The 23,206-nt window shown below is 41.1% G+C and overlaps 2 protein-coding genes and 2 long non-coding RNA genes across 4 annotated transcripts; 1 reads left to right on the plus strand and 3 right to left on the minus strand.

Moving 5' to 3' along the window:
• Window positions 1-3,365: 3,365 nt before the first annotated feature.
• LOC108171427 (uncharacterized) lies at window positions 3,366-15,157 on the minus strand. The gene is made up of 4 exons (XR_011576270.1): window positions 14,993-15,157; window positions 4,428-4,543; window positions 3,954-4,066; window positions 3,366-3,830 (listed from the first exon to the last, which is right to left on the minus strand). It is a non-coding gene; the product is annotated as an uncharacterized lncRNA (long non-coding RNA).
• A 465-nt stretch (window positions 15,158-15,622) lies between these two features.
• Window positions 15,623-17,143, plus strand: LOC114822599 (signal recognition particle receptor subunit alpha homolog). Its single transcript, XM_029097306.1, has 5 exons — window positions 15,623-15,628; window positions 15,809-16,054; window positions 16,157-16,270; window positions 16,489-16,608; window positions 17,021-17,143. The coding sequence occupies exons 1-5, from the start codon at window positions 15,623-15,625 to the stop codon at window positions 17,141-17,143; spliced, it is 609 nt and encodes a 202-aa protein (XP_028953139.1).
• A 252-nt stretch (window positions 17,144-17,395) lies between these two features.
• LOC103426622 (uncharacterized) lies at window positions 17,396-18,469 on the minus strand. Its single transcript, XR_528151.4, has 2 exons — window positions 18,098-18,469; window positions 17,396-18,005 (listed from the first exon to the last, which is right to left on the minus strand). It is a non-coding gene; the product is annotated as an uncharacterized lncRNA (long non-coding RNA).
• A 954-nt stretch (window positions 18,470-19,423) lies between these two features.
• Window positions 19,424-22,919, minus strand: LOC103426623 (serine/threonine protein phosphatase 2A 57 kDa regulatory subunit B' kappa isoform). The gene is made up of 3 exons (XM_008364704.4): window positions 22,403-22,919; window positions 20,415-21,574; window positions 19,424-20,275 (listed from the first exon to the last, which is right to left on the minus strand). Exons 2-3 carry the CDS (start codon window positions 21,564-21,566, stop codon window positions 19,919-19,921), a joined length of 1,509 nt encoding a protein of 502 aa, XP_008362926.1. The 5' UTR covers window positions 21,567-21,574; window positions 22,403-22,919; the 3' UTR covers window positions 19,424-19,918.
• Between the last annotated feature and the right edge of the window lie 287 nt (window positions 22,920-23,206).

The following is a 23,206-nucleotide window of genomic DNA, read 5'->3' on the forward strand; positions in this document are numbered from 1 at the left end:
TTGGGTCGCCCGACACCTCAAAAATCCCAGAATTGGCCTGAGAGTGCGTGAGGGAGTAGAGAGATGTTTGCTCGGAAAAGGGAGAAAAGGAAGGAGAGAGGAAATAAGAAAGAAGGAAAGGGAAACAAAGAGAGAGTTGTATTAGTCCTCTGTTATATAACCTAATAAATAATATTAGAGAGACCAAATTTTTAAACAAAATGATGTGAAGCATTAATTAACATGCTTATTTCCTATCGATGACACTTCATATAGTTTGCAATTTTAATTTAAAATTTTAATCTCCTTAAAATTATCCTAACAAAAAACGTGAATTCCACAACATGCGTAATAATTGGGATTCCATGTGCAATCTCATAATTTTAACATATGGCTCCAACAGAGTTTGGTTGCTGGTTGAATAAAAACATCTAAATAATCGCTAGGCAGAAACATTATTAATACCAAAGGGAATATTTTAGCTCATCACATTCGAGTGATAGTGGTCTTCACTATTTCATTTATTTATCGTTGTTAGTTAAGTTTAAATTTTGAGATATGTTTAATGAATAAACATAAATTTTTCAAAATTTAAACTCAAATAATAATAATAAGTACAGTGGTCCACTACCACCACTTGAGACTAGTGGGTTTCACCACCACTTGAGTGGGTGATGATCAAAAATACACTCACCCGAAATAATGTTCTTACAAATTGTTTGTTTGTTAATTGTTTGCGTCTTCATCTTTGAAGCTCAAGAAGTCGTAATTCCAAAATTTTGACTTGGAGGAGAATGAAAGGGAGGCTTTTTGTGGGCTGTCATGGTGGTATCCACCGTTATGACACTGCAGTGGTTCAGATCACGATTGAGAAAATGGCAATGCTTGTGATTGTGGTTGCGTTGCAGAACCAATGATGCTGAAATATACCTTAAACTAGGGGTGGGCACTTAGAACCGAAAACCGAAACCGAAACACGAATCAAATCGAACCGCACCGAACGGTTTGGTTTTGTGGTTTTGAAACGGTTTCGGTTTTGAAACCGAACCGCAAAATAGAAAACGGTTTGGTTTTGGTTTTGGCTTTTGAAAACCGCACCGAAACCGAACCGCACCGCAAATATTAATAAACATTTAATTAAATGTCTATATTAGATTTCATGTTTTAATTGGTTGTTTGTTAGAATCCATACACTTAGTATGAGACTCAAATACACTAGAATATCATCATTCATCACCTTCTTTTGTTCATTAACTTGAAGGACCTTTGTTATTTTATACCATCACACACACACACACATATATGTAAAAGGATGGACTAATCTTGTTATCAAAAGTCGAACAATGATCTAATGAAGTCCACTCATTTGAAGCATGATATCACATATTCTAGTATCAAAGTTTTGCTCATGTTTAATGAATTCAAATTTATTCAACTTGTTTTATGATAAACATTGTTTTAACATGTTTTAACATCACAACTGCATACAACATGCTAATTGTTTACATAACAAATGTCTTTTTCCTATTGCTATTGAAAAATACTTATTAATATGTTAAATTGCAACTTGTACATTTTTTCTTAAAAACCAAACCGAAACCGTTTGAAACCGCACCGAACCAAACCAAACGGTTTGGTTTCATTTCGGTTTTGGCTTCAAAACCGCACCGAACCAAACCGTAAAAAAAATCGGTTTCGGTTTCGGTTTCACTCAAAACCGTACCGAACCAAACCGTGTCCACCCCTACCTTAAACAAGTCAAATCTCCTTCAGTCAACAAAAACAAAAGTCTTCCTCCACTTTATTTCTTGTTTCGCGTGAAACGACATCCAAACGCGAAAGATCTTCATGGTTTCGGCCCACCCAACAAGACCAACATATCGACCTATAAGGCTACACATGGGCCTGCCCTTGTTGATTGTCCGTTATGTTGTAGGTGTTAATTTTGGGCCTTAGCCTTCATTCTCACAATAGAGGAACCAATACCCTGTATGACTTCGTGTCATGAGCGGAAATATGGATAAATATAGATAAACCGAATACAAATTTTACATGCCACTTAATACTGCAGTTTAGTAGTATTCTTTTTTATTTGTAAATGACAAGTATTAGGTTCGATAGTCATCAAAGAAGAATTTAAACACATTATTGCTAGCTCGTTATGAAGTTAAACTCATCATCTCTCCTTAGTGTAGATAATTATTTGTCATAACGAATATAAATGAACTTTACATTATCCACTTTGTACGATTATATACACTTTTATGTTCTAACACAAGAGTTTGAAATATCGATCTTGGTCAGCCAATTCAATGGCGTGAAATCGTAGTCTAAATCATATGGCTCTCGACAAAAGCAAATCATGTCATGGGCCATGCAATTTGCTTAATCAAAAACTAACAATTGCACACATGCTATTTCATTTCTTAGAATTTTTATTCTTGATATGTAGAGGGAGGAGAAGAGGAGGATTTCGTTGACTTTGTTATTTTTTTTATTCTCATTACGTTTTACTCTAGGGATGTGCTATCCACACACCCCTTTTTACTTCTCACACACCCCTTGTTAATTTCTGTCCGTTGATCTTCTTCAATTCATCCGATCCGACGGCCGAAAACTAAAAAGGTGTGGGAGAAGTAAAAATGGGTGTATGGATATCACACCCCTTACTCTATCATGTATTTTTTGTTCTTGATGTTATATGGCAATAGTGAGACTGTAGCTTCCAATCTTAAAATTTTGATGGTTTACCTACATTTGTATTGGTTTGCTAAACAAGAGTTTTTCTCGTTATGTTGTAATAGATACTTTTTTGTATGGCCGATAGAGTTTGTTACTGTTCCCTCGATCATGCTGACCCTGCTCTTAGTCATATTTAATGGATACAGCGTCTAAATTATTCCGGTGCTACACTAGCCCGAATTGTCCATGGTAGTAAGACTTTTTTAAGGCAAACTTTGTGGCTTTTTTTCTTCTTTTTTTCTCTTCTGTGGGATAACCAACTTTTTTTTACAAGAAACAATAGTGGTATTTCATTGAACTTCAAAAACAATTACAGAGATTATCAATCGGGTACATCAGCTCAAGTAAGAAATTGATCTGGAATAAATTTGTACAATGACACAAACTATAGTAAAACCCCTACCCTACCTTACAAAATGTCACCAATACAAATCTGTCACAAAAATATGATAGACGCAACAAATTTATACGTGCAACCACATAAGCCATCATACAAGTGCAAGACCATATAAAGTTATCGCGGTAGAGTGTGATCACAATTGAACTGCAATGCCTGGAATTAAAGCTTAAAGTTTTGGGGAGACTGAGGTGATCGGTAGTAAAATATTATCCTCAAAACATAGCTGGAGAGGGTTAGATGTGGATTTGCATGGCTGTTTAAATCAACTTTCTATTCGACAAATTGACATTTGTTCTTTACTTGTAGGACAACTCACTCGGCAGCAGTTGGTGGCACCTAGGGGTGGGCACGGGTCGGGCAGGACCCATTTTTGGATGGACCGGACCAAACCTGGATGCAAAGGAAACGGGCCGGGGATAGCAGATTCTAATATAGAAACCGAACATAACCCAGCCCGGTTGAAACAGGCCAGTTCGGGTCGGGTCCATGGGTTCTTGGTTTTTTTTTTTTTGTTATGTATATATTATACATAAAAAAAAAAAAAAAAAAAAAGAAGTAACATTTACACAGATTCAAATTCATTCCCAGGCCTCAGCAGATTCACTCATTCACATTTGCACAGATTTGCACAGATTCAAATTCATTCCCAGCCCCAGCAGATTCAAATCCAAATACAAAGTCCAACGTCGTTCCCAGCTCTCGTTTTACCCTAGATATACCACAAAGACTTGCATCACTCCTGCTCCATATAATTTTAATATTTTACTCTAAAATTAATCTCATAAGAAATGGCAATGCTAATACGGTAATACCACTTAGGAGTTTGTCTTACATGCCTAGTATAACTCTGAAGGAAGTCCACCAAGGACTCTTCCACTAAGAGAATAAGATGCTTGCAAGTAAGATTGTCTTTGACAAGAGAAGCCAATTGCTCAACTGCTTAACCTGCATTTCGGTAGCATTCTAGTATGAAATATCGAGATTCAAACACGAACTCCAGCACTCAAAGCATATCATATGTATACAAATGACAGATACATTGACAGATAAATGTAATTGGTATATCGTTAAGACCATTCAACTCTTCTGGTCTTTGCTTTGTTATTATCTGGAACACAATGCATAAGCATGCAAACCATCAACATTTGTAGGCATGGCATGAGTTTAAAGTACACCACATCTAAGTGACTACTAATAATGACCTTAAAAGATCTGTATCACATATTCTTCGGCTTAATTGACAGAAGAACCGGACAACCAAACACAGTAGCAGCTCTTTAATCGGTGGAAGAATGGATCAAGGTACCTTGAAACAGCCGCTGCTACACCTGTAGCTACGAGTATGCAGCCAACAATCTGATTGAGTGTGTTTGTTCTCCCCAAGAGAAAGGCAGAAAAACTCATCTGCCACACCAAAAAAGTCTGCACAATGTGGATACAGAGTAAAAGCTGAGAAGAGGAATTTCCAAATATAGGCATAAGAAGAAAATAAATTCAAAATAATAAACCCAACAGTTTCGAGTCACAAAGATCAAAATTCAGGGAGGGACTACTTGAATCAAAGATGATCAAGTAAGATCTCCATGAAATCAAAGAATATAAGCCTTTACTTGAAATCAATTTACAGTTTATCGACATTTTGTAAACATAGGTGTGAACACGGAAAATTCCTGAAACGAAAGAGACAAGAAACGACGTGCACAAACAAATATTTGTATTTTTGATTTTGGGTTACAATCTCTCTCTATTTTGATCCTCTGATTCGATCTCCGTAAGGTGTGTATTTGTGGATGTGTGATTGATCCAAAGGGCCGTTGGGCTTGATCTAAGGATGAACGTTCTTCAAGGGCCGTGGACTTGATCTTGAAGGTGGATTTGAGCGGATCTTCAAAGGGGCTTTTGGGCTTGATCTTTGAAGAACAGTGATGAACGGATCTCCAAGGGCTTTTGGGCTTGATCTTGAAGAACAGTGATGAACGGATCTTCAAGGGCTTTTGGGCTTGATCTTGAAGAAACGGTTGGATGTGTGGATTTGTCGACGTTGTTGATCCAAAGGGCCGTTGGGGCTTGATCTTGATTTGGTGGATGATTGTTGATCCAAATGGCCGTTGGGGCTTGATCTTGGATGAACTATGAACGAGGAACGAAGAACACTTTCTTCAAGGGCCGTCGGGGCTTGATCTTGAATTGGTGGATGATTGTTGATCCAAAGGCCGTCGGGGCTTGATCTTGGAAGAACGATGAACGAAGAACGAAGAAGGCTTTCTTGATTCTTCGGGAACCTAGATGCTTAAGAGCTTCGGAGTTTCAGAGCTTCAGAGCTTCAGAGCTTCAAGGTGTAATATGAATTCGTTCCTTGTAAATGAATGAAATGGGCTTGTATTTATAGAATTTTCCAAGGCCTAACTTTGAATATAATATCCCAGATGAAATAAGTCGTTTCTGCTAGGTGTTGACACGTGTCCTGTTTGATGACTTTTCCAACTTATTTTGATTTTTTGTTTAGACACACGCTACGTGTAAAATTTATGTAATACATGAGCGTTGAAACTTTGATTTATCGGTCAACATTTATTTACCGAAATTTCGATGTCTACAAATGCCCCCACTTCAAGGCGCGTCGTATACATGTGCTTGTCACGTGTAGGAGATGCGTTTTGAAGTCCCTTACTGTAGATGTCGATCCAAGGGCCGTCGAGGCTTGATCTTGAATTGGGCTGGAGATTTCTTCAAGGGCCGTTGAGGCTTGATCTTGAATTGGGCTTTGAGATTTCTTCAATGGGCTTTTGAGGCTTGTTCTTGAACTTTTGTTTGAAATTTCTTCAAGGGCCGTCGAGGCTTGATCTTGAAGGTTGAAATTGGACCACAAGGAGCTTCATGTGGTGAATGATCTTTGGCTTTGGTAGTGGGTGAATCGGCACGTATTTTGTTGCGCTTGTTGACTTTCCACAACTTTGATCTTGAACTGGGTTGGAGGATTTTCTGGATTCCTCCAATTGTTGATTTTCCACAGCTTATTCTTGAACTAGGTTTTGATTCAAGGGTGGTAGACATTTAATCTTGAATCGGACTTGTGATTTCCTCAAGGGCCGTCGAGGCTTGATCTTGAATTTGGTTGGAAACTTCTTCAAGGGTCGTTAGGGCTTGATCCTTGAAGGTTGACTTGAACACATGACAAGCAGGCACGAGGTGAAGGTGACGACTTATTGCTCTGTTCAATCTTTCTAATTCACACCTGAGCAGTTTGGTCAACGGTATGATCTTCAAGATTGATGGGCTTTTCTTCCAGTTGGTGACTTGATCTTTAAGGATTTGATTCAAGGGTGGTGAATCGGCACGTGCAGCCTACAACGCCTAGTAAGTCGACCCAAGAATTTGAGGGTCAAAACGAATTTACCGTCAGAGTGATTGCAACTTTGATGATATGAGATACTCTTGCTTTTGAAGAAGTAGCGGATGACTCAGCACGTGCTTGGTTGCACTTGTCTCCACATGCTTCAAGGTATCATCTTCATTTCCTTTATCTGTTCCTCAGGCAGATGTGGCATCTTCTCGAGTTCTTCATCTCAGACTCTTTTTGCCGAGTTGACTGAGCATGCTGCATTCTTCTCTGCTTGTTTCTTCAGGCAGATATGGCAGCTTCTCGAGTTCTTCAGCTCGGACTCCTTCTGCTGAGTTGACTGTGCAGACTGCATTCTTCTCTGCTTGTTCCTTCTGCACCTTGTCTCCACATGCTGCAAGGTATCATTTTCACTTGCCTTATCTGTTCTCCAGGCAGATGTGGCAGCTTCTTTGGAAGTACAACGGCAGTGGGAGACGAGTACTCGAGAGCAGTGCTAGGTAGGCAATCAAGGAAGGGTTCCAAGCAGTCGGTTCCTTACCCGAGTTTGAGTGGAAGTTCCGGCATATTGTTTTCTTTATCCTTGTCTTTGTAGGTAGGAGCAAGGACAAAGGAAACGACAGGGAGAACGCATGATATGAGATACTCTTGCTTTCTACCCTGGTGATATGAGATACTTTTGCTTTGAAGTTATTGGCTTACAGAGGTACCCCAAGGAATAAGGAACACTAAGGGACTCGAGATGCTTCATTGGGAAGGCATTCTCGGAGATGAAGAAAGGTTCTGTATGTCTGCCTTGCTATGGAAGGTGAAGGTGGACAGTTATAGGAGGTCCCTTAATACCTGTAGAGGTACTATTCTTTCACTTGTGTCGGCAACTAACGCGTGATTGAACAGTAAACTTTCACGTGCTTTCTCCTTCATCGAAAATCTTCGACAAATTGCCCGTAATTTACGCAAAGTTGAGTGTGCATATGACAGGTGATGACGCGGCTGAAAAAGATTGGCGCCTCTTCGATATCTGGGATCGGCGCTTCGACAAATTACCCGTGATTTCCGCAAAGCTGAGTTTGCGTGTGATGGGTGCCGACGCGTCTGGAAAAGACTGGTGTCTCTTCGATATCTGGGATCGGCGCTTCGATTTTTGAATCGGCATTTTCGAACTCTGAGCTCACCTCTTCGATCTCTGAAATCCCGTCGAGTGTTAATTTTTTTATATATAGAGGCACGCAGTTCGTTTCAAAGCACACTTGAATTTTCGCTTGTAGAAACTCCCTTCTTGCACTTCTAAAGTCTTGATTTGTCCGATCTCTTCTTCCTTCAACACTTTGAAAATGTCTGGACCCTCCGACCGTCGTTTTGATTTGAACCTTGGTGAAGAGGTAGTCCCGTCTTCTCCAGATAACATATGGCGCCCATCCTTCATATCCCCTACTGGTCCTCTTACTGTTGGGGATTCGGTGATGAAGAATGATATGACCGCTGCGGTGGTGGCCCGGAACCTTGTCACTCCCAAAGATAACAGACTACTTTCCAGGCGGTCTGATGAGTTGGTTGTTAAGGAGTCCCTGGCTCTTAGTGTGCAGTGCGTGCCAATTTGCTCGAACCCGTCAAGTTGAATCGTTGGCGGCTGAAGTGATGAGTCTCAAACAGGAGATTAGAGGGCTCAAGCATGAGAATAAACAGTTGCACAAGCTTGCACATAACTATGCCACAAACATGAAGAGGAAAATTGACCAGATGCAGGAATCTGATGGTCAGATTTTACTTGATCATCGGAGGTTTGTGGGTTTGTTCCAGCAGCATTTACCTTCGTCTTCTGGGGCTGTACCGACTGCTGAGGCTTCAAACAGCCAACCTCTGACGCCTTCTCTTCCTGGAGCTCTGCCGAGTTGTGAGGCGCCACCTGATCGTCCTTGAATATCCCCTGTTGTAAATTTGATTTGATTTTTTTTTTTTTTTTTTTTTTTTTAAGGTATGCATAATGCAAATTTGTGTAAAATTTCCAGAAAATAAATAAATAAAATGGACTTTATTTCTCTCGATGCATTTTTTTTTTTTTTTGTTGCTATATACATACATATATTATGTACATACACACCATATTATCATAACTTCATTTTCTTTTCTTTTCTTTTCTCCTTCTTTTTTTTTTTTTTTTTTTTTTTTTTAAATAAATATATATATATATATATATTTTTTTTCTTTTTCTGCACACGGTGCCAGACGCACCATGAAACCCTTTTTTTTTATTTTTTGTATTATTTTCTGTTTCTTTAGTTGGTGCCCATGCACCATTCCCTTTTTTCACGTGGTGCCAGATGCACCACCACCTTTTTTTTTTTTTTTTTTTTTTTTTTTTATAAATTTGGGTGATGGGTAGAGGAACTTGCAGGGAGCGGACGAAGAGTTGGAGTTTGAGGAAGCGCTTCTCGGCCGGCTAGTCGTTTGACAGCGGTCTTTGAAGTTGTTGGCAGCTGCGAGGCAAGAGACGGAGGAGGTGGAGGTGATTTTGACGTCGGATCCAGCTAGAACCCAGAGCATAGCCACTGAGCCCAACCACCGAACACAGCCGCCGCACACCCGTTGCATTGCTACTGAGCACAGCCATTGCGCATCCGTTGCACTGCCACCGAGCACCGCCACTGATCGAGCACAGCCACAGAGCACCGCTACTGAGCACAGGCACATAGCACAGCCCACTCATCCCTCGGCAGAGATCCAAAGTAAGAAGAAATTTCCAAAAACTGAGGAAAGTTCATGTTCCTGTCCCAGCGATGATCCTTGTGCCATGGGACCTGGTCCAGGCCGTATAGGTTAGATGGAGAGAAGGCAGGGAGGAGCCTGGTGGATTTCAGAGTCGAGATCGAATTCAGACGGAGAATGAGAGACTGAGACGACGAGATCGAAGTCCTGAACGAAGTTCTAAACCCTGACCCAGAACCTGCATACCGATGATGATGAACCAGAACCTAATTCCCAAAACCAAACAACCAGAACCCACATCCTGCAGTAGAGACCAATGTCGAGGAGCAGTCTGGGGACGCCATCGTCGGGGAGAGGCTGTTTAAGGCACGAAGGGAAGGTAATTTTGCTACTGTACGAAGGAGACCGCGCGATCTCCTTGGTGATATCCCTTCACCGCTTGCAGACACAGGCACAAGCGACGACGTTTTTACGGTGAGGCCCCTTGTCCTCGCTGGCCTCCACTCTCCGTATGATCTCACCGAGCAGCTCCGGGAGCATATCCGACCACGAAGACGACAACAGCGACGAAGATGAGTCAGCACAGTTCGAGTCACGGACGACTCGGCGGTCGCCCCCACGGGCCTGATCCTCGTCGCTGAGCTTCAATTCCCTGAACGATTTGGAGAATTTCCAGGAGCGAAAGGCTTTCCGCAGCGACATGGGTTCAGATTTGGGGCTTTAGGGTTCCTGATTCTTTGGATTGTGTGCATCTTCCATCCAGCAGCTGCCAACCCTCCATGATGATACTCACTGATTGTTTCATCAACAAGTATTACAAGATCTCGTGTTGAACCAGACATACGGATGCTCTGAGCTGCAGCAATGGCTCCACATGGGCAGAATGTAGGATTGTTGCATATGCTTCTCTGTGGGCTCTTTCCGAGTAAAAGCTTTCTTTAGCCGTGAGAGGAGTTTGAGAGTGGAGAAAGCATGAGAATGGGCTGTGACCCATGGCAGAAACTCGTTGACGCAAACACAAAACTTCACTCCATCTTGAACTGGTGTCTTCGGATAAAAAAAAAATGCCCAATTCAAACCAAAATGCCTCCAGTCCTGCCAATGCAAGCCTTTTGTTCCTGAGGAGTTGGCCTGCCCCAGCTTAAGAAAATCATGCCTTGGTTGCGGTTGCGTCCAAGTCTGAAATATTAGTCGAAATCTGAGGTAGTAGATCACAATTTCAGGGGCGGGAGATTTGCCGAAAGACGGTTCCAGCCAGGACAGAGGTTTGACTCAGAGCGTTCATCTCGGAGATTGAATCAAGATGGTTACTCTGAACCCGTGATGCGTCCTGATGGAAGATATGAGATTGTTCATCGCGTGAGGCGTTTTGATTCAGATGGTGGTGTGCGTCAGTACCGTTATGATAAAGATTGTTTTGCATCTCACAACACGCAGAACTACGATGAATCTGACCATAAGGCGGCCGAGAGTCCGGGAGAGCGAGATTGGGCCTGGGTCGCATTTCTTGTTGGGTGTCTTGAGCAATCCCCTGCTTGCAGATCTTCGCACACATACTGGTCCGATTCGAGTAGGGTCTTGATGTCCGTTTTGTCTCGGGCCTTGAGGTCCACTTGTTGGGCTTGGGCCTTTGACGCCATAGCCCGGATGCAGACGTAACAAAACGACGCCGCCGCCGTTGATCTCGACGACACCGCAGAAGCTATGGCTCTCCGTATCAACCTCGTCGCCATTGTTGCGTCTCTGAGCTTTGACAACATATGTAGCAGCAACCATTAAAAGGCTTCTCTGCTCATTAACCATCTGTTTTTTAGCCCTTCTGACGACAATACCACAACCTAATCTCATCGATGGCAGAAGGCAGAAAGGAGGTAGAAGACGAAGACTCCTTCTGTTTGAAAAGTAACTCACAGTTTTGGGCCGTTGAGTGCTTGTTGGGCTCACGGTCATCCTCAATAATGCAGCCCACCATTATATATATATTTTTTTATAATACATTAATAACATGTTTTTTTTTTTTTTTTTTTTTTTTTGTACAAAGAAATTGTAATAGCATCAAAACTTTTAATTAAATCTTTATTCCCTATTTTGGTGTGACTGAACTCGAAATTGAATGCTCGAGCTGCCTACGTACCCTTCCAAAAAAGAGATCAAGTCGTAACGTAGTTCAAATACATTTTTTTTTTTGTACTTTCTTTTGGTGTCGTTTGCAGTTTCAACTCGTGCAGACAAGGAGCTTTTGGTGCCGTGTTGCAGTTTCAGCTCGTGCAGGCAATGAGCGTTTGGTGTCGTTTGCAGTTTCAACTCGTGCAGACAAGGAGCTTTTGGTGCCGTGTTGCAGTTTCAGCTCGTGCAGGCAAGGAGCGTTTGGTGTCGTTTGCAGTTTCAACTCGTGCAGACAAGGAGCATTTGGTGTTGCCTTTTATGCTTGTGCAGACCAGGAGCTTCGTGCCATGCAGTTTAGACTCGTGTAGGCGAGGAGCCTTGGTTCGTGCAGTTTAGGCTCGTGCGAACAAGGAGCATTGGTGTTGCCTTTTATGCTCGTGCAGACCAGGAGCTTTGTGCCATGCAGTTTAGACTCGTGCGGGCAAGGAGAATTTGTGAATTTTGTCAAGCAATCCGGGAGAGGCGTTCCTCACAATTTTCATAGCAAGGAGCTTTGACCGCGTGATTGAAAAAGTCTTCGGGCAGGAAATCGCGCATCGTGATGGGGATGGACGATCTATGTGTCGAAATTTCATCATCTTCAACAAGTTCACGTTGCTTTGAAGGTTGACAATAGCTGCTTTGCCCCCTTTCCGATTGGCGGACTTGTGAAGGAGACGTATGCTTCTTGTGCAATTTCTTAGGAGTGACTTGAGTCCATCCTTCAACTTTGCTTGTCTTTGAGGATGCCCCCAGCGGTTGAGGTGAAAACTTTGAGTTGGAAGAGCCAAAAGTGAAGGTGGTATAGTTTGACTTCGCCACTTCGTCAAGATCTAGCTCGATGATTCCTTTATGAGCCAGCTTCATGATGAGATCTTTCAGCACGAAACATTTTTCTGTCGGATGACTGATGAAGCGGTGGAATTTACAGTACCTTGGATTGTCGGTGCGATTCATCTCTTCCGGCCGTCTGCACTCAGGCAAACTGATCACCTTCTTGTCCAACAGGTCATCTAGCATGGCAACCACATCAGAGTCGGGGAATGGATAAGTCTTCTCCTCAAGCTCCTTCAAAGTGCGTCTACGCGTCTCTTGATCACGAAAAGCTTCGGTTTGAATCGCCTTGCCTCGTGTGGATATTTTGACAGGAGATGTGTTGATCATCATCGCTTCCTTGGTGGGTTTCCAAGCAGCCTTCTCCACCTTTGTCTCAAGAACTTTGTCGTTCTTGTAGTCGGCGATCGGTTCCTTCTTCCCATGATGGGCGATGCTCAACTCCATGTCATGGGCGCGGGTGGCTAGCTCTTCGAAGGTCCGTGGTTTGATGCCTTGAAGGATGTATTGCAAACCCCATTGCATGCCTTGGATGCACATCTCGATTGAAGAGGTTTCCGAGAGCCTGTCTTTACAGTCGAGGCTTAGAGTGCGCCACCTGTTGATGTAGTCAATGACTGGCTCGTCCTTCCACTGCTTTGTGCTCGTTAGCTCTAGCATGCTCACAGTGCGGCGGGTGCTGTAAAAGCGGTTGAGGAATTCCCTTTCCAACTGTTCCCAGCTGTTGATGGACTCAGGCTCTAGGTCCGTGTACCACTCAAAGGCGTTTCCTTTCAGCGAGCGCACAAACTGCTTGGCGAGGTAGTGTCCTTCGGTTCCTGCGTTGTTGCAAGTTTCAACGAAGTGGGCAACGTGCTGTTTTGGGTTTCCCTTTCCATCAAATTGCATGAACTTTGGTGGTTGATAACCCCTTGGCATCCTTAGGGCATCAATCTTCTTGGAATAGGGCTTCGAGTAGAACAATGAGGTATGTGAGCTCCCTTCGTACTGTGTCTTGATGGTATTGGTGATCATCTCCTGTAGCTGCTGGATAGAAAGAGATCCCATGAGTGCCGCTGCTTGGTCTGGCTCCGGCTTCCCATCGATTTTCTTCACCGGGGGTTCTTCGTCTCCGCCAGCTCCTCCCTTTAGTGGATCATCCTCTGGGTCGGGTTTATCGCCATCCTGCGCTTCCAGTCGGTTGACTAGTGCTGCAATTTGCAAGTCTTTTTCTTCCACAGTTCGGGTTAGCCTTGCGATTGCTTCATTCATTTGAGCCAGCTGCTCATCGATTGAAGTTGCTCCAATGGTCATGACTTGCATGGCTGAACTATCGCTTGAATCGGCATCGGAGAGCATGGATTCAGAGTATTTCCTTGGGCTTTCCCCCCTTGGTGCCCTTAGTGAGGCTAAGGTGATCAAAGGCTCGTGCCTTGGGTGCTTTTGTTCCCTTGGCAGAGTTGATGCAGAGGTGAAAGAGGCGGCAGAAGTAGCTCTTGCCATGCTTCGAGTCATGATGCCCAAAGTGACACCAGTTGCGACGAGGACGCTTTTGTTCTTTGCGCCGGTTGCGGGAACAGTTTGAGCCTTCCTTGATGCCATTAATTTTGGAAGTGCGCTTGAATTTCTTGAACGGAGAAAGAGATGAGAGGTAGAGATTGTCCCACTGGTCGTGCCAATTTGTGAACACGGAAAATTCCTGAAACGAAAGAGACAAGAAACGACGTGCACAAACAAATATTTGTATTTTTGATTTTGGGTTACAATCTCTCTCTATTTTGATCCTCTGATTCGATCTCCGTAAGGTGTGTATTTGTGGATGTGTGATTGATCCAAATGGCCGTTGGGCTTGATCTAAGGATGAACGTTCTTCAAGGGCCGTGGACTTGATCTTGAAGGTGGATTTGAGCGGATCTTCAAAGGGGCTTTTGGGCTTGATCTTTGAAGAACAGTGATGAACGGATCTCCAAGGGCTTTTGGGCTTGATCTTGAAGAACAGTGATGAACGGATCTTCAAGGGCTTTTGGGCTTGATCTTGAAGAAACGGTTGGATGTGTGGATTTGTCGACGTTGTTGATCCAAAGGGCCGTTGGGGCTTGATCTTGATTTGGTGGATGATTGTTGATCCAAATGGCCGTTGGGGCTTGATCTTGGATGAACTATGAACGAGGAACGAAGAACACTTTCTTCAAGGGCCGTCGGGGCTTGATCTTGAATTGGTGGATGATTGTTGATCCAAAGGCCGTCGGGGCTTGATCTTGGAAGAACGATGAACGAAGAACGAAGAAGGCTTTCTTGATTCTTCGGGAACCTAGATGCTTAAGAGCTTCGGAGTTTCAGAGCTTCAGAGCTTCAGAGCTTCAAGGTGTAATATGAATTCGTTCCTTGTAAATGAATGAAATGGGCTTGTATTTATAGAATTTTCCAAGGCCTAACTTTGAATATAATATCCCAGATGAAATAAGTCGTTTCTGCTAGGTGTTGACACGTGTCCTGTTTGATGACTTTTCCAACTTATTTTGATTTTTTGTTTAGACACACGCTACGTGTAAAATTTATGTAATACATGAGCGTTGAAACTTTGATTTATCGGTCAACATTTATTTACCGAAATTTCGATGTCTACAATAGGTTGGCAGTTGAATTTTATAATTAAGGAATTAAAAAGATCCCAACACAAATCCGAACTCTAAAATCCCAAATCCCACTCCCATCCAAACAGGTCCACAATTCCTTCACCCAAATGTTCATACATTCATCAAATTACTCCCACCTAAAGATTTAGTCTCTAATCAAATCCTATTATTCATGCTATTGCTATTGATCCTCCGCATCAACAAAAATAAAATTCGGAGAAGTAGACTTACAGTAGCCGGCGAAGTAACGGATGTCGTCGAGGTCGGAGGATGGCTGGATGGGTGGTGGTGGTGCCGTTGTGTTGGTTGTGGCAGTGGTGATGGGCGTTCTCTGGGATGTCGAAGTCGAGGGAGTCAAGGGAGTGACGGATGGTGGAGAGGTGGGAGTGAAAGAGTGAGACTGAAACTGATTCTGGAAACCTAGTTTAGAAGGTAACAGTTCAGATTGGATGATAGGTTATCATTCAATCTTGACCGTTGATTATAATTAAAAACGGGTCGGTCCGGGGCCCTGTTTTTCTAAGGTTTAGAAACCAACCCGCCCCGTAAATAACAATGGCCCGGCCTGGCCCGTCCCATTTGTTCCAAAAAAAAATAGGACTCGGCCTATACCCGTCCCAAACCTACATTACCCGTCCCGACCCGCAGTTCCTTTACCCGTTTGCCCACCCCTGGTGGCAATGGCTTTAAACCATTTTTAAGTGAGTGTAGTGTGTAATATATACATTATTTTTATTAGTGGTGCTATTTATGCATTTATTTTTATTTCTTATAAGTTTTTTTTTAATTATTAACCATCGAATTAAATGAATTAAAGAAGATCAATAGCGAAAAACTAACAAAGTTGTGTGGGAAGTAAAAATGAGTGTATGAATAACACTTTCCTTGATAAAACCCTAAAGACAATTTGGTCCGCTTCACAAAATGAAATTATCAGTAGCATACAAACCAAATTTTGCTGTTTTTTTTTTTTTTTTTTTTTTTGTAGGCTTGATCATCAAGTTTCTCAATTAATTTCATTTGTAATCGGTTTGTGCTTTTTTGTAGGCTGAAGCCGTAGCTGAGGAGCTATGTGAATCAGTGGCAGCTAGTCTTGACGGTAAAAAGTTGCCATGGTTCACGGCAATATCTTCTGCTGTGCAGGCAGCAATGGAAGAAGCACTTGTTCGTATTTTAACTCCTACTGTGGACTCTTCTCCTATACTGAACCCGCGGAAGAATCTGCCCAGGAAACCATGTGTTTTCGCTTACATTGACACCACAGGAGATTGGAAAGCAACCAGTTCGGTTAAGGTAATTAAGCTGATTAATTTAATTCTTGTGCTTAAGTCAAGCAGGCCTCTAATTTTACTAAATGGTTCTGCTTAATCATATATTGTGATCAATTTGCTGCAGGCTGCTTGTCGGCTCCAGAAGGAACGGAAGAACAGCGTTATTATGGTGGCCGACCGTGATACATTCCGGTCAGACACTGTTATGCAGTTGCGTAGAGATGCATGGAAACTCCAGGTACTGAACTATACAGATAGTTTCAATTTATAGGATTCACGTTCACTTAAGAAGATTAAATTTTACAGATGTGAGATAGGTCAGTTTGTCAGGTAGTGTTCCGCCCCTGCATCTAAGTTCGAACACCCTTACTTGTAAATTCGAGTCGATTATTACTTACTGTCTCAGCCTGATAATTAACTTCCGATTATTAAGAAACCAATTTTGCTCCATGTCAGCGGATTCCTATTTTCGAGATGCGGCATGAGAAGGATCCCACAATTACCATAAAGAAAGCAGTCCAGGAGGCCAGAGACGATGGTTCGGATGTGGTTGCTCATGCAGCCAGTCCAAAGCAGGTATATCGCTTTTCCGAGTTTCTTCTTTTGCATTACTGATGAACTGCTAAACGGGTCGTGTTTGTCATGTTCGTTCATTTTTGTGTTAAATACGTTATCTTAAAAGATTCTTAACAGGCGATCAAATAATGACTTGATTTGTTAATGTGGTTTCGTGTTAAGTTAACGAGTCATGCAAGAAATTGTCATACCTAATGTCTTATCGGTTATTAACTAATAACGACATGACTGATTAACTAATTATTAATGGGTAACTTGATAATGACTTAACTCGTTAACAGATTGACCCAACACATGTAATTTTCGTATTGTATCACTTCGTGTCGGTTTAAAGAATGGTGTAAAAAATTGTCAAGTCCTATGATTATGCATTGTGTGAATTAATGACTGAATTTGACCATGCCTTGGGTAGGCGGCAACTGTGCTGGCGACGGCGTACTTATCCGGAGCTAAGGTCATTTTACGTGGCGTTGGGAAGCCGTACACAGGAGAGAAGCACACAACCAGAAAGCTTGTCAAGAAACTCTTCAAATGACACTCAACTGTGCTGGCTTCTTAATTTCGTTATAATCACAGCATATATGCTGTTAATTAATTTGTTTGTTGATTATGTAATCTAGTATCGTTATCGTGTATTTTCGAAACTTGAACGTGAATTGATGAAGTTGTTTTGGCACTAGTTTAATGTCAAATCTAATTAATTCTCTTTTGTTCTAGAGCTTCTCTTTCTCTACTGTAATTAACTGATGTAGAACAAATGATTGAGTGAATTGAAGGCAAAATGGACTGAAGAAAGACAAACTACAATAAGTAAAAAATAATAATAAATGTTAGAGAGGTGGTACAAATGGAATTGAGATTCTTTTCAGATCTCAGGGTCTGAAGTCGACGGATCAAATAATCTAGATCACATTTCAAATCTTACAACTCTCACTAGTCTTTTTCATTTGCTCACCTCACAAAATTCAAGGGTTTGGATCTTTCTCCGTCTTTTGAACAATCTAGATTACACAGTCCATCAACTCCAAACTTCGAAATCTGAAAAGAACCTACAATATGATATATAAAATATAACTAGAGTAGCATTTTTTATAATATTTATATGAGCTCAATTTTAAGGGATCTCTAGAGTAGAGCCTAAAGCTTAGTTTATTACATAATTTATTCATGAGAAATTTAAAAAATAAGATAAAATAAAATATAAAAAAAATCTAATCTCCGATTCTTTTTACTTTTATTAAAACCGTCGTCTATAAAATTTAAACTCAGAGCCTCCTGAAACTGAGACTCCATCTCCAAATAAAAGATGACAAATTCAAGTGCAGCAACAACACAGTACATCTAAACAGCACTCACAAGTCTCATAGCAGCAGAAACAAGAAGAAGCTGCAAACAAACTGCACCGAAATTCACAGATCACAAAACGAAATTAAAAGGATAATCAAGTACATATATAAGTAAAAACTGTAAAAATTTCAATCATACTAACCAAGCATAGAGGCACCCCTTCTCCTCGTGGCGCCGTCAAACGTGATCAACCGGGGACATTTCTTGGTAACCCGGTGGTGCATACATTTTCTCTTCTTCCTCCTCCCACCACAAATTAAGAAAGATAAATAGACTGAGTGCTGATTTTTCTGTGCAACTCTCTTCTTTTTTAGGCTTACAAATTTGATAGAAATACTGAATGATAAAAGCTGTGTGTGATTTGCAACCACTCAGATTTGGTATTAAATGTATCCACCAATCATTTTTATGAGCTTCCATTACAAAATCAATGGTTGACAGGTGGGTGAGGGAATGAAGCTGAGATTCTATCCCACCACAGAAGTGGGCAGTCTAACTCTTTATAAGTACAGACAAAATCGCTTAATCTTCGTTGTGTAATTCACATTCTCAACACACTCCCTTTTGTGTGGGGTCATTTAAGCCTAGCACATGACAGCACACTTGGGTAAAGTAGGAGCAAGCAAGATGTGACTCAACACGTGAGTAACATGCTCTGAAACCATAAAAAATGTTTAGGGAAAGTTAAGGTAAATAAACCAATTAGTAATATTGGACGTAGCCTAACTCTTTATGAGGACATGCAAAATCCTTAATTCGCTAATGTGAAATTTACATTCTCAACAGCATACATATAAACATACATACATACATGTTTACGTGCATATATATATACATGTATATATAGGTGTGTATATACGTATACACATGTGGGTACATACGTGCAGGCCATGTGTGATCACCGTCCAAATGGAGATGTGAAGTCAGATTCCAATGGCTTGAGTCATGACACCATCATCAGGGCTTCCCGTGATTCATATTCACAAGAAATCACTGATTTCTTTATCAATATAAAGACGAGACTACCACATCTTCTCTCTTTTTATTCTTTCATGTATTACAATTGTATGATTCTAACATGGGTTAGTAGACAGAAAAATAAGGGTAACGCAGTCCGACCACATCATCCACAAAGCACCTCTCAAAATATTAAGGGATGCACCTCTCAAAATATTAAGGGATGGCGTATAATTTGATCTTACTCGATTCCATTGATCTTCAACCGATGCAGGAGTTGCCTAGTTAGACAATCCTATTGAAATTTCGACCGTTTGTATGTGATCTCGTTCTATGTAAAAGTTATCCTAATCAGTCAGCCCTACCAAAATTTCTCAAGTATGTAGATAAACTCTTTTTAGCAGAAAAATAACTTTAAACTCAAAATTTATCAACACAAGCGAGACCAAAACACCGACATAATAACACAAATAATGTGTATAATACGAGTCAAAAGTTGTTCCAAAAGTCATCATATCAACAACATTTAGATTTATGAACTTCACCTAGTACATGTGAATCCATGCTAGCCAAGGTCAAACATGTTTGTCCAAAAAACCCAAAAATACCCAAAAAAAAAAAAAATGAAATGAGGAGGACATTAATTTAGCTATACAAATCCTTGACATTGCAAAGCGGATGGCTTTAAACATGATCACTATCTACTCAACAGGGAGACAAGAAAAAATACAACTTACAAAAGATAGGCCATAACAAACCAACCCTTCTGTAAAGATACAAGATGTGTCAACAAACATAACACACGGCAAGCAAAACGGTCCTTTAACGAATCTTCAGCGCAGCGGGATCATCTATCAATACAACTTAGAAGTACAACTCAGAAGTACAACATCCAAGCACTAACACAATCTGCACCGTTTGTTATCTCTGGTCCAGTTCAGAACCAAAATTTGATACTCCATTAGAGCTGTCAAACTATGCATGCCAAGTTCTGTTACTTAAGAAATTAGCAGACAACATGGTAAGCAGGAGGTTTTATAGGAGATAAAAAGTTACAGGCTACAGGTTGGACCCCGGCCGCAGTTTCCAAGCGTTCCCATGTTAACCTTCGCTTCTCAGCTGCAGCGCTTGACCTTAGATTTTCCTCCTCCAACTTACATTGGCAGGCAATTACCAGCTCCTCATCCATATCGCAAAATGTCTTCTTCATATTCAGGGTCAGGTTCAGCACCGCTTGATTCCAGTGGTGTTGGGTGTTTCGCTCAATAGCTGGGAAGACAAGCGGCAAGATCACCTGGCGGTTATGTGCGACAAGGTTAAGGATGTGTTCATTGTTCCACAGCAAGTGGGCTCGTTCAGCCACCTAAAACAAAAAAATGTGTTATTGTTTAGAAGCATCATCAGTTGAATGATCTAGATCATGCTAACGTATAGTTCTTTACGATCAAGCAAGCAAATTTTCAGTCAAACAGGGGGTTCCAGTTTATGCAGTAGAATATTACCTGGTAATGAAAACTATTAAGGCAGCATCTTATCCGCCGGAACAGGGGAACCATGATCCTTTGAAATTCGTCCATGCTAGTCATTTCCAAAACCTCTTCTAACTCGCTTAAAAACATCAACTCCTTCTGGCTATTTGTTACAGGCCAGTACTTCAACAAGCCCTTTATTACAGTACTCGCCAATTTCGGATCCTTATCTATAAACTGTACAACACAATATGTCAACTGCTGATGATAAATACCCACGGACTTTGGTTTGTGTAGAGGAATCAGAGCCCTCCACAAAAATATCTTGTGTTCCTCCTTCAGTGGCAAAGCAAACCCACTAATTACACTTCCAAATATCTCCAACAGCTCAGAAATTCCATTATGCCTTTCAGTTTCGAAAACAAAACGATATATGATATTGCTTACAGCTTTCCGGATAAATGGTCTGTGTACCATGAACTTTCCATAAATCCTATGCAGAATGGTTTTCAAACAATCTCTTTCTCTTGGGTCCTCAGAGTCAAAGAGGTCAAGTAATTTTACGATAAAAGAGTGATCCACATGCTTTTTTGCCACCTTTACATCAAGTGAACTATAACTGATAAACCGAACCAGAAGATCATACACAATTTGCAGATATGACCAAGCAGGATCAAACATTGGTTCTTCATCTTCTGTTTCACCGCCAGTAAAATTAGATCGATACTTAGGTGGGAAAACTCTAAATAGGTTGACTGCACACATTTTACACACTGCAGAAATTGCTGGTTCAGTGAACTTCACAGTCCCAGAAGAAACATAATCAACAAGTTCTATTAATGTTTCACGTTTGAGATCTTGCTTAACTGGATCGCTGGAATCAACGAACTCACAGCAAAGGTTCAGCTTGCTGATAAATAGATTATGCTTCTGTGGGTTTGAAACCTCCTTGAAGGATAGATGGGGCTCCACTGCCTCAGCTCCAGCTGCAATGCTTGATGGGAAAACTGCTGAAGACACCCGCTTGACAACATTTAATTTGCTTGTAAGAGAACTCCCACCAATTGTACATGGGAACCCACTCCCCAAATTGGAAGTATTGCTGCCAGAATCACTCCCTATAGAATCTAGTGAATCACACTTTGACGACTTGCGAGGAAGTTTGCTTAGGATTTGCTTCAGCATGGTGGACCCTGCATAATCCAACCAACATTTAACATGGCGAAATGTTGTAGCAATCAAATCAATACATCAATACATCAAACCTTCAAACAAAATATCTTCGGGCACATCAGCTACAAAACCATCCACATATATGGAGTGTAACCATAGTACTACAATGTCCCGCAAAGGGATTACACAACAAAGCAATATAAGACTTCAACTGTGTAGGTGGTAACGGGAAACGAAAAACAGACTGAGCGGAACACAACTTGCGATGAAATTGAAGCCGTTTAGAAGACAACTTCAGTTAGTCCATGGACTGTTAATTTGTCTATTAGTAATCATCAAATCAGAGTAATATCTACATGACTGCATTTCTTCAGTAAAGTTCAGAACAAAAGCATATACAAGTAGCAAGTGAACTGAATCTTTCACCCACCAGATCAAACTCAAAAGCAATCAATTCAAAACATGAAAAATTTATACACCAATAAAAATCTAACAAATACTTCTATCTTACTAAAGAAGAACATCAATCTGACCACAAAAGAAACAAACACTACAGAAAGAAACAAGTTAAAAACAAGTCTCTAATTAGCAACGAATTATAAGATAATAAATGCCTATAAAGTTATTAGATTTTGGTACAACAAACAATGGAAACTCAGATCTGGCACAAAAACAGAATAATAACACAGATCTACACCAACCCCAGATCACAATTATCATAAAACCCTCTTGAAAAATAAAACTTGGGCACGATCTAGACAATGCACAAACAAAATTCATCAAGAACAAGAATTTGAAGTCTACCCAAGTTAGCTAAACTGAACACAAACATTCAAGGAGAGAGAAACCTGTTTTGGAGCTTCTGGGTGTGCTTGTAAAAAACACAGAGAGACCCTTTTTAGCAAATGAGAGTAGAGGAGGAGGTCATGGTATCCACAAAACTACCCAAAATGTAATTTTGGGTGAGAAATGAAAAAGCAATTTACTTTAGAACAAAGGGGAAGAAAAACATAAGGCAGGCAGCAGAGAGAGAGAAAAAGAGAGAGAGAGAGAGGCAGTGTTTGGCTGTGAAAAAAATGATGTTTTGATCCACTATCTCCCTTTATGTTGGACCAAAAGCTTAAGCTAGAGGGCTTCCATGGGAGATCAATACGAGATCAATACGAGGTCCTCGATTGAAAAGAAGAGGCGGTGTGGCATTTTCTGAGAATTGCAGGCGCCGGTCTCCACCCAACAAAAATAAAGTTTTAACACTTTCAGTTGGTAGAGAAGAAAAAAGAAAGAAACTAAACTATATGAACAAAAATAACTATTTGAGAAATATTCCTTAAGCTAAGCTTGGCTGAGCTGAATAAGATCTGGATTGGATTTTCATTTGGTAAAAAGCATTGCTATTATTGTACTTGTGGGGCACCGAAAGCGGCCTTCTTGTGTACCATGTTAGCAGTAGCACCAACCCAACTCTTGTGTGTTGTTCCCTTTCTAACTGATATTTTTGTTGGTCCATTTGGTTTACTTATGTTTGATTAGCCCTAAACAAAGAAGAGGGGTAGATGGAGAGGAGGACTACTAACCTCTTCTAATGATGTTATTATGACCGTATCTCTTATGCACTGATATATTTTAAGTCGCAATTTGGGTTAATGCATCAG

This window comes from Malus domestica, chromosome 02 (assembly GCF_042453785.1).
Source record: "Malus domestica chromosome 02, GDT2T_hap1".
Lineage (NCBI taxonomy): Eukaryota > Viridiplantae > Streptophyta > Magnoliopsida > Rosales > Rosaceae > Malus > Malus domestica.

Excerpts from the sequence above, each read along its gene's own strand:
- LOC114822599 (XM_029097306.1), top strand. Across the intron at positions 16,055-16,156 it reads AAGCAACCAGTTCGGTTAAG|GCTGCTTGTCGGCTCCAGAA; the intron begins GTAATTAAGCTG and ends AATTTGCTGCAG. Across the intron at positions 16,271-16,488 it reads GAGATGCATGGAAACTCCAG|CGGATTCCTATTTTCGAGAT; the intron begins GTACTGAACTAT and ends GCTCCATGTCAG.
- LOC103426623 (XM_008364704.4), bottom strand. The coding sequence starts at position 21,566 with ATGCTGAAGCAAATCCTAAGCAAACTTCCTCGCAAGTCGTCAAAGTGT. Across the intron at positions 20,276-20,414 it reads TTAATAGTTTTCATTACCAG|GTGGCTGAACGAGCCCACTT; the intron begins GTAATATTCTAC and ends TTTTTGTTTTAG.